At 45.7% G+C, this 17,263-nt stretch overlaps 1 protein-coding gene across 1 annotated transcript; it reads left to right on the top strand.

Annotated features, from left to right (window-relative positions):
- Positions 1-1,711: 1,711 nt before the first annotated feature.
- LOC124146459 (neutral protease-like) lies at positions 1,712-4,992 on the top strand. The gene is made up of 3 exons (XM_046516756.2): positions 1,712-1,737; positions 2,164-2,214; positions 2,730-4,992. The coding sequence occupies exons 2-3, from the start codon at positions 2,190-2,192 to the stop codon at positions 4,730-4,732; spliced, it is 2,028 nt and encodes a 675-aa protein (XP_046372712.2). The 5' UTR covers positions 1,712-1,737; positions 2,164-2,189; the 3' UTR covers positions 4,733-4,992.
- The last annotated feature ends 12,271 nt before the right edge of the window (positions 4,993-17,263 follow it).

The following is a 17,263-nucleotide window of genomic DNA, read 5'->3' as shown; positions in this document are numbered from 1 at the left end:
ATATTAATACAGGACTTGTAGTCTTAAACTCATTCAGGATGGTGTTCTGTTCCGGAGCTGAACTAAACAAAATGTCCCCCTCTCCTTTATGAAACCTTTCACACAAGCAGCTAGGTAGTTTAGTGACTTTTTAATATGATTTTATTTGTTTCCCTTATAAACAACACAGAGTTAGCTCCCTTCTCCAAACCCCACTGATGAGGTTCTCCACGTGTTTTATGTATTTTCTTGCAACTAGGTAGTTTGGTGACTTTTTAATAATTTATTATTTCATTTGTTTCCCTTATATGATTGCCTTAGGCACAATTGTGGTTGATCGTCAGTTCACTCATTCAATATTTACCGATATTTTGCCTTTACGCCCAGTGAAATATGTTTCGACAGATACTCGAGACTGACCATTGTCTGACTTTGACGTTTAATACTAAACTATCTAAATAGGCAGTAATTCGTAACTGACAGCTTAAGCCATAACGATTCAGCAGCAAGTTGTATGCGAGCTGTGAGATGTTGAGAACAGTTTACTATACCTGCATTTACTGTCGCTTGAGACGTATTTATTACAGTAAACTACGTTTATAACGAGTGAGTGAGTATGGTTTTACGCCGCTTCTAGCAATATTTTTAGCAATATCACGGCGGAGGACACCAGAAATGGGCTTCACACATTGTACCCATGTTGGGAATCGAACCCGGGTCTTCGGCGTGACGAGCGAAAGCTTTAACCACAAGGCTACCCCACCGCCCCACGTTTATAACGAACACGCTTATAACGAACTGACGGATATAACGAACTTCTTGTAAGTTTTCATGATTAATGAAAGAAAACGTTAAAAAATGTTATAAAGATGATACTTGTTATCCTGCCTGGCGCTTGGCATTTAGGGAATACATCAAAGACTGGTCGGCTCATATCTACTGTGTCCGAGTAGGATATCAATGTCAAACAGCGGCAAGGTATTTCGGTGGACTAGCACCAGCACTATAAAACAGGCACTAGACCGGACTAGTTCAAGCAAGCACAAACAGAGAGACGCCAAGACGAATGTCAAGAAAACACCACCCCGATGCCAGAGCCAACAACGACTCCAGAAGAACCTACCACAATTGAAGCTACCACCGAGGACCAATGTGACGCAGACACAACACCAGGCCGGAACACAGCTACTCCAGCAACAGCAGCAACAGCAGCACCCACAACTGCTGACCCAACAGCCTGTGTCAACCCTGCCAGAGGTGAAGGGGGCAACGAGAGGTTCCACCTCTCTGCCTCAACACCACCGTCAGTGGCTCCACCTGCATGTTTGAGAACAACTACGTTCGACACTAGAACCGGGATGATAAATGATAATTGAATACAGTGTAACTGGTTTCCTTCTTGATGGAATGTTCTACACCGACTCTGGCACATAACCACAATATAATTAAAATAGTGATAGTATCAGAAGACAGAAATATACTACACAATACCAACACGTGGGCATACCTCAGGGCCACTGATGAGAAAACCTCACCCTCATCCCTTTTAATTAGAGTATAGCTTACGCTAATGTCTTCTGTGATGCAATATGTGGCTTCACAATTTAAACCATAGCTTGGGGACATATATATTTATTAATATTAATAATTACTTTAGAGAGCAGGTGCCTCTTGTCGTATTGCCATGCTATATAAACCTCGGACACTGGTCAGTTGTCATCCTCCTCATGGAATCGGATCCTGGTCCCCACATCACAGGTAAGTGGCTCTTGGTCAAGTTTAACTCATTCATCAATGACATCTGCTTAGTCTGTTTAATCTTATATAGTGATGTTGCTAAAGAAGGCATTCAGCATCCCTATGAATGGTTAGTGTGCAGTGTGAACCACTAAAACAGCAGCCGAAAGTCGCATATGCAGGGTAACTAAATTTAACGGACTTTGCATATTTTAATAACAATTTACTCTGTAACTGGAGTAATTGGATGAGCTGCACAAGAGTGAGTGTGTTGGTGACTGAATTATAGTGATTTTTTGCACTCCTAAGGGACGTAACTGCGCAAAGTGTTAATATTGTTCTTTCTTCATGTCCTTAATCTCTAAAATTTCCAGAATATGGATGTTCTACTTTGAAACAAATACCGTAAATGTACCGATTAAACACTTGCTTTGATGTTTCTTTCAGAACAGTAACACTCTCCGTGTGACAGGATGAATTTCTGCCTAATACAGCTAGGTAAGTTATCGCCGTCTTGAAAATGAATTCTCAACTATAATCGGGAGCTGGTATATAGAGAATAGTTTTTGACATGACGACGTCAAGGAGTCTTAAACACGACAAACGTGTACACGGATCGCGAAAAGTGCATATGAAGGACTGAGCAGGTTGCAATTTCAAATGTTGAAAAGCCAAATTCATACTGTATAATTTTCGTTTGCGTTGTGTTTTTATTCATCGCAATAAAACACAAAAGATAGATTTGGCATGCACACGCTGTTGTGATCGCATTTCATTCCTTGTATTTTCTTTTTATACAGATAGGAGTATTTGATTGTAAATAGCAATGCAAACAATATGTCCTGAGGGAGCTGTGGTTTCATAATGAATACGTTTATCGTCACTATGCCAAAGAAGGGAATTATTACGATATCCCGCAATACACGGAGGTACTCTGTCTATTTCTGCTTGGTGATGGAACTGTCTTATGTTAGTAGATATACATAGATATGTTTTTTTCATCTTTCATTCAGGTCTGCTGGCGCTGATCGTGTACAACATCGAGGCGGCACGTCGAGTTAACGTTGCAAGCGTCGCCCAACGTCTGAAATCTCGGACCGGCTACCACGGCACTCGTGCAGAGCTGTGCTCAGAGTTGGGTCTACACGGGAAGAACGCCATCGTGCCCGGGACGTCTCTGAAAACAGCGCGAGGGAGGGTCAAGGAGCGTCTCCGACAGACCTACGGGGGGCTGGAAGTAGTGGGAGGGAACGTAGCCGCCGACGTCAACCCCAGCCTCGGTTACACTGGCGTTGTCAGCGGTGAAATCTACACATCGCTGGAGGAAGATATCCCCAACCCCGAGGACTGTGAGCAGTCACATGGCGCCGTCACAGGGGTAGCGCTCACGAAGGAGGGGGTCACAGAGTCTCAAGTCCGTAATCTCAAGGTCGAGAAAAACGTCTACGTCAAGAAGAATGGCGTTGCTCGTCTGACCTATGAAATCAACTTCTTCTACATGAACGGTCACAGGCCAAGCCGTCCCTGTTATTTCATCGACGCCTGCGATCTAAGTGTAGTCCTTACGTTCAACAACATCCAGAACAAAGCTGTAGAGAGACGCCAAGACGAATGTCAAGAAAACACCACCCCGATGCCAGAGCCAACAACGACTCCAGAAGAACCTACCACAATTGAAGCTACCACCGAGGACCAATGTGACGCAGACACAACACCAGGCCGGAACACAGCTACTCCAGCAACAGCAGCAACAGCAGCACCCACAACTGCTGACCCAACAGCCTGTGTCAACCCTGCCAGAGGTGAAGGGGGCAACGAGAAAGTCGGCAAATACGTGTACGGCGTTCCACCTCTCTGCCTCAACACCACCGTCAGTGGCTCCACCTGCACGCTGGAGAACGACTACGTCAAAGTGGTGGACTTGAAACAAGGTACAAATAGGAACAACCGCGCCGCCTCCACCTACACTTGCGCCGATGGCTACGACGACGCTATCAACGGTGCCTACTCCCCTGTCCTGGACGCCATGAACTTTGGCACCAAATCTGCCCGTATGTTTATCGAATGGTACAAGACCACCCCCCTCAACTTCAAGCCAGTTCTCTTCGTCCACTACAGCACAAACTACGAGAACGCCTTCTGGGACGGCAGCAGCCTCACATTCGGCGATGGCCGAAACACTTTCTACCCACTGGTCAACCAGGATGTTGTATCTCACGAACTTGCCCACGGAGTCACAAACCAAAACTCTAACCTCATCTACGACGATCAATCTGGCGGCATCAACGAAGCCTTCTCGGACATAACAGGGGAGACAACTGAGATGTTTGCTCGTGGTTCTAACGACTGGCTGGTTGGATCCGAAATCTTTAAGAGCACCAGTGGTGCTCTGCGTTACTTTGAAAACCCTACAAGAGACGGTCGCTCACTCAAACACACCAGGGACTACAACGACAACGTCGATGTGCACTACAGCAGCGGCATCTTCAACCATGCCTTCTACCAGATCGTGAATGAAAACAACATGCCGATTAGAGAGGCATTCGAGTGTTTCCTCCGCGCTAACATCATCTACTGGGGCCGTTCGACCACCTTTGAGGAAGGCGCCTGTGACGTCATGCGTGCTTGCTACGACCTCGGCTACGATTATCTGGTTGTGAAACGATCCTTCGAGGTGGTAGGAGTCACTTTCAGTGAGTGTGAGGAGCCGAGCTTCATGGAGACGGTGTCTGAGAACGAGACCCTGACGGATCTCACTGTCTCCTCCTCCCATCGTCCCGTGTTTCTGCTGGAGCCTCCATCGGGGTCAACCCGCATCATCGTAACGTCATCTGGACAGGATCACTCCATCAACTTGGCCGTGTTCCACAACCTTGAATCTTCCATGCCGATATCCATGGCAACAGGCGAGCTAACACTCCAGCTTCCGTCTGGATCACCGTCGCTGTACCTGCGTGTATCTGCTGACGCTGTCAACGCCATCACTGACGTCAACGTTCGCGTCTCGTATGAATGATATCTTGAAGTGGCATTTTAGTGGATGTGGTGTCAATGAAAACAGCGATGATTTATGGATTTCCACTTCTTTGTTCATTAAATGCGACACTTGGATAAAGGTGCTTATAGGTCTATCACACATGCTTGACACGGGTACTAGCACCTGTACCGAGACGTCGCATTGAAAACAATGAAGTTGAAACCCATACGTCAACTGATTGTATGAGTGAACGTTTTTTTTGCTGGAATATTGTGTCAACGTTATAACTGAATAAATGATAGAACATACAGTTTGTTTGTCTTAATCAGTGTTTTAATAAACTTCAACTTATATCCAACACAACAGGCACAACACATAAGAACTGATCATATTCTTCCTTGGGTTTTCCTTTTCGCGTGGATGTTTTTGTCTCGTATGTGTAATTAAATATGACGCATGATCTGGTCATGAATAGGCATTAAAACAAGGACTGGTCGGCTCGGATTTGGGTATTCATGTTAAACTGCGACAAGGTATCTCAGTGTGCTAGCATTGTAAATCGGCATCAGTCCGGACTGGTACAAGAAGACACACACACACACACACACACACACACACACACACACACACTCTCTCTCTCTCTCTCTCTCTCTCTCTCTCTCTCTCTCTCTATCTATCTCTATCTCTGTCTCTCTCTCTCTCTCTCTATCTCTCTCTCTCTCTCTCTCTCTCTCTCTCTCTCTCTCTCTCTCTCTCTCTTACTCTCTCTCACACACACACACGCACGTGTGTTTAAGTGAAATAATCTTAAACGTGACGTACATGCCTGGACACACAGATGTTACACATCTAGAATTCTCTGCCTGTCCAGAAATGTAGGGGATCAGGAAATACAAATGTTATAATGGGCCGTCAGAAGAAAGATCAGCTTTTAAAAATGATAAAACGGTTTCGAAACCAAAACTCCCCCATTAATCCCCCCGTGAAAGGTTTGTCACATCTCCCTGAGCCATTAGTAGTGTTAAGAGCGTAGGAAGTGGAGTCCAGATTCACTCTGGACTTTTCTGGATAGGCATGAACTTGTCTGCGGGCGCCGTAATGAACGTCATGTGAACGTCAACGTAAGGCGACATGACAGATTTGGGGTGAGTCTGTAGAGATATGGGGCGGTATCATTTCTATTGCCAGTACGCCACTGCATATTGTCATGGACCGGTCACTGGTCAGTACTACGGAAAAACATATACACAAAGAAAACAGTTAAGTACACCCCCATTTCCGAACCATGACAAATGGCAAAAATCATGGCATGGGATGACTGACCACAGGAGCTGGGCGATACAATGTCATCGGATAGAACAAACATTTGGCTACAAATAAAGAAGATATTGGTAAGTTGTGATTGAAATTTACTGACAAATACATCATGGTAACACATGTACTGTTTTTGACCTTAGAAAATACCACAAAAAAGTATGGAGCTGCAGGATTAAGTAAAACAGTTACGTTTGATGTTTCATGTGAAAATGGCCCTTAAAGTCTCTACTTGGCCATGACACGTGAAACAGATCAGTCGCGGGTATAACCGCCACGTGCCCGGATGGCGCATTTCACCCTACGTCTCATGCCTCCAGTAAGACGTTGGATCTGTTGATGGGTCACCAACAACCACAACCATGCTGTTTCCAATTGGCGTAAATCTTGTACAGGAGGATCTCGTGCCTGTATGCGCCGCCCCAGAATATCCCAAACATTGCTGGCCAGGGTAGAGTCGTTATTGCATTGGCCCTCATGTAATCCACGGCTGCATGCGAACGATGAGGCCTGGCATTGTCATCCATGTCCTGAGGTCGAGTAGCAAGAGGGTGGTTGCCAAAATGAGGAACGACGACTGGCCTCAAAATGGTGAGCAAATCCAACCTGCAATCATGAGAGATACACCCCCACACCATTACCGAGCTCCCGCCGTTTGCAACAGTCGGTTTAATGTTCCTGGGGGTGTAGGCCGTGTTCCGGTGCCTCCAAACTCTCGTTCTTTCATCAGTGACGTGCAGCAGAAAGCGACTTTCGTCTGACCAATGGATCTGTCTCCAAGTTATCAGATTCCAGTTCTGTCGCGCAATGCACCATGCTAAACGAGCAGTTTTGTGGTGATCTCTCAACGAGGGACGCTTTATGACTCGCCTAGCCCTCAGTCCTGTTGCTTTCAGCCGGTTCCTGACGGTTCTGGTGCTGAAACGCTAACTGGGCAACCACAGCTGTTTCCGACGAGTACTTGTTAAAAAGGGTTCTCGGCGTATGAGACGAAGAAGGTCCCTGTCTTCCCGATGTGTCGTCACAGGCGGTCTTCTGGATCTGGGACGGCCCTGTACATCAGCAGTCTGAGCATCTTGTGGCGTTTGATAATCGCCTTCGTGCCATGGACACACAATGTCATGGAATAACTGTTTAAAACCGAGCTTAAGAAAGCAATTTTAACGTTTGGATATACTGCTTTTAGAGATACTCGAAAGTAGCATTCTGCACGGGCATACCATGCATGGCACGTGAGCTTTCGTCACGCATGACTGAATACATCATCTCGAGAAAACATAAATCTTTCCGTAATTATATCTTTCATGACTATTACAAATATTGGGACCAAACAATAATGAAATATATGAGGGTGTGCTTAACCTTTTTCTTTGTGTATAGATTCGGCGTTTGCGACCAATGCTAATCCAGGTTGTGTTTGTCAAGGCGATAATGCTCTTGCCCATAGAGCATTTATGGTAACTGACTACCTCCAGCAGCTCTACAGTACATAGCCTATGTACGTCTCTAACCTTGACTGCACAGATGTAACACGTGCATGACTCTATGCCTGGACACACAGATGAAACAGGTGCATGACTCTATGCCTGGACACACAGATGTAACACGTGTATGACTAGGCCTGGACACACAGATGTAACAGGTGCATGACTCTATGCCTGGACACACAGATGTAACAGGTGCATGACTCTATGCCTTGACACACAGATGTAACATGTGCATGACTCTATGTCTGGATACACAGATGTAACACGTGTACGACTCTATGCTTTGACACACAGATGTAACACGCGTATGGCTCTATGCCTAGTCACAAAGATGTACCATGTGCATGACTGTATGCCTGGACAAACAGGTGTAACACGTGCATGACTCTATGCATGGACAAACAGGTGTAACCCGTGTATGACTGTATGCCTGGACACACAGGTGTAACACGTGTATGACTCTATGCATGGACACACAGGTGTAACACGTGTATGGCTCTATGCCGAGACAAACAGATGTAACGCGTGTATGACTAAGCCTGGACACACAAGTGTAACACGTGTGTGGCTCTATGCCGAGACACACAGATGTACCAAATGTATTACTAAGTCTGGACACACAGGTGCAACACGTGTATGACTAAGCCTGGACACACAGGTGCAACACGTGTATGACTAAGCCTTGACACACGGGTGCAACACGTGTATGACTAAGCCTGGACACACAGGTGCAACACGTGTATGACTAAGCCTGGACACACGGGTGCAACACGTGTATGACTAAGCCTGGACTTGACTCTATTCCTGGACACTAAGATGTAACAGTGAGTTAGCTCCCTTCTCCAAAACCCACGTTTCTCCACGGGTTTTATGTATTTCCTTGCAACTAGGTAGTTAAGTGACTTTTTAAATATGATTTTATTTGTTTCCCTTATATGATTGCCGTAGGCACAACTGATGGTTGATCGTCAGTTCACTCATTCGATATTTACCGATAATTTGCTTTAAGCCCAATCAAATCTGTTTCGGCAGATACTCGAGACTGATCATTAATATTAAACTATCTAAATAGGCAGTAATTCGTAACTGACGTCTTAAGCCATAAGGATTCAGCAGCAAGATGTATGCGGGCTGTGAGATGTTGAGAACAGTTTACTATACCTGCATTTACAGTCACTTGAGATGTATTCATTACGTTCTTTTTATTGTACAGATTTCATGATTAATGATTAAAAGATGGTACTTGTTACCCTGCCTGGCGATTGGCATTTGGGGGATAAATCAAAGACTGGTCGGCTCATATATACTGTGTCCGAGTAGGACATCCATGTCAAACAGCGGCAGGGTATCCCAGTGGACTACCACTATAAAACAGACACTAGACCGGACTACTTCAAGCAAGCACAAACAGAGAGACGCCAAGATGAACGTCAAGAAACACCCACCCCAACCCCCATCCAAAACCCCACTCCACCCCACCCACACACCCACCCACCCCAAATGCCCATGCCAACAACGCCTCAAGAAGAACCTTCCACCAGCGAAGCTACCACAGACACAACACAAGACCGGAACACAGCTTCTCCAGCAACAGCAGCACACACAACTGCTGACCCAAAGGCCCGTGTCAACCCTGCCAGAGGTGAAGGGGGCAACGAGGGGTCGGCAAATGGCTCCACCTGCATGTTTGAGAACAACTACGTTCGATACTAGAACCGGGATGATAAATCATAAGTGAATAAAGTGTAACTGGTTTCCTTCTTGATGAAATATTCTACACCGACTGTGCCACATAACCACAATATAATTAAAATAGTGATAGTATCAGACTACACAATACCAACACGTGGGGCATACCTCGGGGCCTCTGATGAGAAAGCCTCACCCTCATCCCTATTAATTAGAGTATCGTTTACTCTTATGTCTTCTGTAATGCAATAAGTGGCTTCAACATTTAGACCATAGCTTGGGGACATATATATTTATTAATATTAATAATTACTTTAGAGAGCAGGTGCCTCTTGTCGTATTGCCATGCTATATAAACCTCAGACACTGGTCAGTTGTCATCCTCCTCTTGGAATCGGATCCTTGTCCCCACATCACAGGTAAGTGGCTCTTGGTATAGATTTAACTCATACATAAATGACATCTGCTCAGTGTGGTTATTACTACATACTTCTCCATGTCCGAAAACTCTCAAATTTCCAGAATATCGACGCTCAACTTTGAAACAAATACCGTAAATGTACCGATTAAACACTTGCTTTTATGTTTCTTTCAGAACTGTAACACTCTCCTTGTGACAGGATGAATTTCTGCCTAATACAGCTAGGTAAGTTATCGCTCTTCTTGAAAACTAATTCTCAACTGTAATCGGGAGCTGGTATAGAATAGTTTTTGACATGACGACGTCAAGGACACTGGAACACGACAAACGTGTACACGGATCGCGAAAAATGCATATGAAGTACTGAGTAGGTTGCAATTTCAAATGTTGCAAAGTCAAATTCATACTGTAGAATTTTCGTTTGCGTTGTGTTTTATTCATCGAAATAAGACACAAAAGATCCACTCGCTGTTGTGATCGCATTTCATACCTTGTATTTTCTTTTTATACAGATAGGAGTATTTGATTGTAAATAGCAATGCAAACAATATGTCCTGAGGAAGTTGTGGTTTCATAATGAATACATTTATCGTCACTATGCCAATGAAGGGATTTACACGAGGTACTCTGTCTATTTCTGCTTGGTGATGGAACTGTCTTGTGTTAGTATATATATATACATAGATATGTTTTTTTCATCTTTTATTCAGGTCTGCTGGCGCTGATCGTGTACAACATCGAGGCGGCACATCGAGTTAACGTTGCAAGCGTCGCCCGACGTCTGAAATCTCGGACCGGCTACCACGGCACTCGTGCAGAGCTGTGCTCAGAGTTGGGTCTACACGGGAAGAACGCCATCGTGCCCGGAACGTCTCTGAAAACAGCGCGAGGGAGGGTCAAGGAGCGTCTCCGACAGACCTACGGGGGGCTGGAAGTAGTGGGAGGGAACGTAGCCGCCGACGTCAACCCCAGCCTCGGTTACACTGGCGTTGTCAGCGGTGAAATCTACACATCGCTGGAGGAAGATATCCCCAACCCCGAGGACTGTGAGCAGTCACATAGCGCCGTCACGGGGGTAGCGCTCACGAAGGAGGGGGTCACAGAGTCTCAAATCAGTAATCTCAAGGTCGAGAAAAACGTCTACGTCAAGAAGAATGGCGTTGCTCGTCTGACCTATGAAATCAACTTCTTCTACATGAACGGTCACAGGCCAAGCCGTCCCTGTTATTTCATCGACGCCTGCGATCTAAGTGTAGTCCTTACGTTCAACAACATCCAGAACAAAGCTGTAGAGAGACGCCAAGACGAATGTCAAGAAAACACCACCCCGATGCCAGAGCCAACAACGACTCATGAAGAAGCTACCACAATTGAAGCTACCACCGAGGACCAATGTGACGCAGACACAACACAAGGCCGGAACACAGCTACTCCAGCAACAGCAGCAACAGCAGCACCCACAACTGCTGACCCAGCAGCCTGTGTTAATCCTGCCAGAGGTGAAGGGGGCAACGAGAAAGTCGGCAAATACGTGTACGGCGTTCCACCTCTCTGCCTCAACACCACCGTCAGTGGCTCCACCTGCACGCTGGAGAACGACTACGTCAAAGTGGTGGACTTGAAACAAGGTACAAATAGGAACAACCGCGCCGCCTCCACCTACACTTGCGCCGATGGCTACGACGACGCTATCAACGGTGCCTACTCCCCTGTCCTGGATGCCATGAACTTTGGCACCAAATCTGCCCGTATGTTTATCGAATGGTACAAGACCACTCCCCTCAACTTTAAGCCGGTTCTCTTCGTCCACTACAGCACAAACTACGAGAACGCCTTCTGGGACGGCAGCAGCCTCACATTCGGCGATGGCCGAAACACTTTCTACCCACTGGTCAACCAGGATGTTGTATCTCACGAACTTGCCCACGGAGTCACAAACCAAAACTCCAACCTCATCTACGACGATCAATCTGGCGGCATCAACGAAGCCTTCTCCGACATAACAGGGGAGACAACTGAGATGTTTGCTCGTGGTTCTAACGACTGGCTGGTTGGATCCGAAATCTTTAAGAGCACCAGTGGTGCTCTGCGTTACTTTGAAAACCCTACAAGAGACGGTCGCTCACTCAAACACACCAGGGACTACAACGACAACGTCGATGTGCACTACAGCAGCGGCATCTTCAACCATGCCTTCTACCAGATCGTGAATGAAAACAACATGCCGATTAGAGAGGCATTCGAGTGTTTCCTCCGCGCTAACATCATCTACTGGGGCCGTTCGACCACCTTTGAGGAAGGCGCCTGTGACGTCATGCGTGCTTGCTACGACCTCGGCTACGATTATCTGCTTGTGAAACGATCCTTCGAGGTGGTAGGAGTCACTTTCAGTGAGTGTGAGGAGCCGAGCTTCATGGAGACGGTGTCTGAGAACGAGACCCTGACGGATCTCACTGTCTCCTCCTCCCATCGTCCCGTGTTTCTGCTGGAGCCTCCATCGGGGTCAACCCGCATCATCGTAACGGCATCTGGACAGGATCACTCCATCAACTTGGCCGTGTTCCACAACCTTGAATCTTCCATGCCGATAGCCATGGCAACAGGCGAGCTAACACTCCAGCTTCCGTCTGGATCACCGTCGCTGTACCTGCGTGTATCTGCTGACACTGTCAACGCCATCACTGACGTCAACGTTCGCGTCTCGTATGAATGATATCTTAAAGTGGCATTTTAGAGGATGTGGTGTCAATGAAAACAGCGATGATTTATGGATTTCCACTTCTTTGTCCATTAAAAGCGACACTTGGATGAAGGTGCTTATAGGTCTATCACACATGCTTGACACGGGTACTAGCACCTGTACCGAGACGTCGCAATGAAAAAATGAAGTTGAAACCCATACGTCAACTGATTGTATGAGTGAACGGTTTTTTGGCTGGAATATTGTGTCAACGTTATAACTGAATAAATGATAGAACATACAGTTTGTTTGTCTGAATCAGTGTTTTAATAAACTTCAACTTATATCCAACACAACAGTCACAACACATAAGAACTGATCATATTCCTCCTTGGGTTTTCCTTTTCGCGTGGATGTGTTTGTCTCGCATGTGTAATTAAATATGACGCATGATCTGATCATGAATAGGCATTAAAACAAGGACTGTTTGGCTCGGATTTGGGTATTCATGTTAAACTGCGACAAGGTATCTCAGTGTGCTAGCATTGTAAATCGGCATCAGTCCGGACTGGTACAAGTAGACACACACACACACACACACTCTCTCTCTCTCTCTCTCTCTCTCTCTCTCTCTCTCTCTCTCTCTCTCTCTCTCTCTCTCTCTCTCTCTCTCTCTCTCTCTCTCTTACTCTCTGTCACATACATACACGCACGTGTGTTTAAGTGAAATAATCTTAAACGTGACGTACATGCCTGGACACACAGATGTTACACATCTAGAATTCTCTGGCTGTCCAGAAATGTAGGGGATCATGAAATACAAATATTATAATGGGCCGTCAGAAGAAAGATCAGCTTTTAAAAATGATAAAACGGTTTCGAAACCAAAACTCCCCCATTAATCCCCCCGTGAAAGGTTGTCACATCTCCCTGAGCCATTAGTAGTGTTAAGAGCGAAGAAAGTGGAGTCCAGATCCACTCTGGACTTTCTGGATAGGCATGAACTTTTCTGAGGGCGCCGTAATGAACGTCATGTGAACGTCAACGTAAGGCGACATGACAGATTTGGGATGAGTCTGTAAAGATATGGGGCGGTATCATTACTATTGCCAGTACGCCACTGAATATTGTCATGGACCGGTCACTGGTCAGTACTACGGAAAAACATATACACAAAGAAAACAGCTACACCACCATTTCCGAACCATGACAAATGGCAAAAATCATGGCATGGGATGACTGACCACAGGAGCTGGGCGATACAAATGTCATCGGATAGAACAAACATTTGACAACAAATAAAGAAGATATTGGTGAGTTGTGATTGAAATTTACTGACAAATACATCATGGTAACACATGTACTGTTTTTCACCTTAGAAAATACCACAAAAAAGTATGGAGCTGCAGGATTAAGTAAACCAGTTACGTTTGATGTTTCATGTGAAAATGTTCCTTAAAGTCTCTACTTGGCCATGACACGTGAAACAGATCAGTCGCGGGTATAACCGCCACGTGCCCGGATGGCGCATTCCACCCTACGTCTCATGCCTCCAGTCAGACGTTGGATCTGTTGATGGGTCAACAACAACCACAACCATGCTGTTTCCAATTGGCGTAAATCTTGTACAGGAGGATCTCGTGCCTGTATGCGCCGCCCCAGAATATCCCAAACATTGCTGGCCAGGGTAGAGTCGTTATTGCATTGGTCCTCATGCAATCCACGGCTGCATGCGAACGATGAGGCCTGGCATTGTCATCCTTGGCCTAAGGTCGAGTAGCAAGAGGGTGGTTGCCAAATTGAGGAACGACGACTGGCCTCAAAATGGTGACCAAATCCAACCTGCAATCATGAGAGATGTACCCCATCACCAATACCGATGGACGCTTTATGACTCGCCTAGTCCTCAGTCCTGTTGCTTTAAGCCGGTTCCTGACGGTTCTGGTGCTGAAACGACGATTGGGCAACCACAGCTGTGTCAGACGAGTACTTGTTAAAAAGGGTTCTCGGCGCATGAGACGAAGAAGGTCCCTGTCTTCGCGATGTGTCGTCACAGGCGGTCTTCTGGATCTGGGACGGCCCTGTACATCAGCAGTCTGAGCATCTTGTGGCGTTTGATAATCGCCTTCGTGCCATGGACACACAATGTCATGGAATAACTGTTTAAAACCGAGCTCAAGAAAGCAATTTTAACGTTTGGATATACTGCTTTTAGAGATACTCGAAAGTAGCATTGGCTGATTACATCATCTCGAGAAAACATAATTCTTTCCGTAATTATATCTTTCATGACTATTACAAATATATGGACCAAACAATAATGAAATATATGAGGGTGTGCTTAACCTTTTTCTTTGTGTATAGATTCGGCGTTTGCGACCCATGCTAATCTACGTTGTGTTTGTCAAAACGATAACGCTGTAGCCAATCGAGCAGTTATGGTAACTGACTACCTACAGCAGCACTACAGTACATAATCCATGTACGTCTCTAACTCTGACCACACAGATGTAAAACATGCATGACGCTATGCCTGGACACACAGGTGTAATACGTTCATGGCTCTATTCATGAACACACAGATGTAACACATGCATGACTCTATGCCTGGACACACACACGTAATACGTGTATGGCTCTATGTTCCACGTGTATGACTAAGCCTGGACACACAGATGCAACACCTGTATGGCTCTATGCCGAGACACACAGATGTACCACGTGTATGACTAAGCCTGGACACACAGATGCAACACCTGTATGGCTCTATGCCTGGACACACAGATGTACCACGTGTGTGACTCTATACCTGACCACACAGATGTAACACGTGTGTAACTCTATGCCTGGACACACAGATGCAACACGTGTATGGCGCTATGCCTAGTCACACATATGTGATATGTGTATAACTAAGCCTGGACACACAGATGTAACACATGTATGGTTCTATGCCGAGACACACAGATGTAACACATGTATGGCTCTATGCCGAGACACACAGATGTAACACGTGTGTGACTCTATGCCTGGACACACAGATGTAACACGTGAATCACTCTATGTCCAAAAACACAGATGTAACACATGTATAGCTCTATGCCGAGACACACAGATGTAACACGTGTGTGACTCTATGCCTGGACACACAGATGTAATACGTGAATCACTCTATGTCCAAAAACACAGATGTAACACGTGTATGGCTCTATGCCGAGACACACAGATGTAACACGTGTATGGCTCTATGCCGAAACACACAGATGTACCACGTGTATGACTCTATGCCTGGACACACAGATGAACCACGTGTATGATTAAGCCTGAACACACAGATTCAACACCTGTATGGCTCTATGCCAAGACACACAGATGTAACACGTGTGTGACTCTATGCCTGGACACACAGATGTAAAAGGTGTGTGACTCTATGCCTGGACACACAGATGTAACACGTGTGTGACTCTATGCCTGGACACACAGATGTAAAAGGTGTGTGACTCTATGCCTGGACACACAGATGTACCACGTGTGTGACTCTATGCCTGGACACACAGATGTAAAAGGTGTGTGACTCTATGCCTGGACACACAGATGTACCACGTGTATGACTAAGCCTGGACACAGAGATGCAACACCTGTATGACTCTATGCCGAGACACACAGATGTACCACGTGTATGACTAAGCCTGGACACACAGATGCAACACGTGTATGACGCTATCCCTGGACACACATATGTGATATGTGTATTACTAAGCCTGGACACACAGATGTAACACGTGAATGACTATTTGTCAGGACACACAGATGTAACACGTGTATGACTAGGCCTGGACACAAAGATGTAACACGTGCATGGCTCTATGCCTGAACACACAGATGTAACAGGTGAATGACTCTATACCTGGACACACAGATGTAACACGTAGTAACACGTGCATGACTGTATACTTGGACACACAGATGTAAAACAGGGTTAGCCAACCTTCTCCGAAACCCGCTGATGCGTTTCTCCACGTGTTTTATGTATTTCCTTGCAACTAGGTAGCTTAAAGACTGTTTAATATGATTTTATTTGTTTCCCTTATATGATTGCCTTAGGCACTGATGGTTGATCGTCAGTTCACTCATTTAATATTTACCGATATTTTGCCTTTACGCCAAATCAAATCTGTTTGGGCAGATACTCGAGACTGATCATTGTCTGACTTTGACGTTTAATACTAAACTATCTAAATAGGCAGTAATTCGTAATTGACGTCCTAAGCCATAACGATTCAGCAGCCAGATGTATGCGAGCTGTGAGATGTTGAGAACAGTTTAGTGTACCCGAATTAACAGTCACTTGAGATGTATTCATTACGTTCATTTTATTGTACAGTTTTCATGATTAATGATTAAAAGATGGTACTTGTTACCCTGCCTGGCGCTTGGCATTTGGGGGATAAATCAAAGACTGGTCGGCTCATATATACTGTGTCCGAGTAGGACATCCATGTCAAACAGCGGCAAGGTATCCCAGTGGACTAGCACTATAAAACAGACACTAGACCGGACTAGTTCAAGCAAGCACAAACGGAGACCACACACCACACCACCACCACCACCCACTTCAAATGCCCATGCCAACAACGCCTCAAGAAGAACCTTCCACCAGCGAAGCTACCACAGACACAACACAAGACCGGAACACAGCTTCTCCAGCAACAGCAGCACACACTACTGCTGACCCAACAGCCCGTGTCAACCCTGCCAGAGGTGAAGAGGGCAACGAGGAAGTCGGCAAATGGCTCCACCTGCATGTTTGAGAACAACTTCTTTCGACACTAGAACCGGGATGATAAATGATAAGTGAATAAAGTGTTACTGGTTTCCTTCTTGATAAACAATTCTACACCGACTCTGGCACGTAACCGCAATATAATAAAAATAGTGATAGTATCAGAAGACAGAAATATACTACACAATACCAACAC

Source organism: Haliotis rufescens, unplaced genomic scaffold (genome assembly GCF_023055435.1).
Source record: "Haliotis rufescens isolate VD_foot unplaced genomic scaffold, xgHalRufe1.0.p SCAF_3, whole genome shotgun sequence".
Taxonomy (NCBI): domain Eukaryota; kingdom Metazoa; phylum Mollusca; class Gastropoda; order Lepetellida; family Haliotidae; genus Haliotis; species Haliotis rufescens.
The sequence above is the reverse complement of the archived record's forward strand: the minus strand, read 5'-3'. Positions and strand labels throughout refer to the sequence as shown.

Bases quoted from the DNA above. Each gene is read 5' to 3' on its own strand.
- LOC124146459 (XM_046516756.2), top strand. From the start codon at position 2,190: ATGAATTTCTGCCTAATACAGCTAG. The intron at 2,215-2,729 runs GTAAGTTATCGC...TCTTTCATTCAG, and splicing joins TTTCTGCCTAATACAGCTAG to GTCTGCTGGCGCTGATCGTG.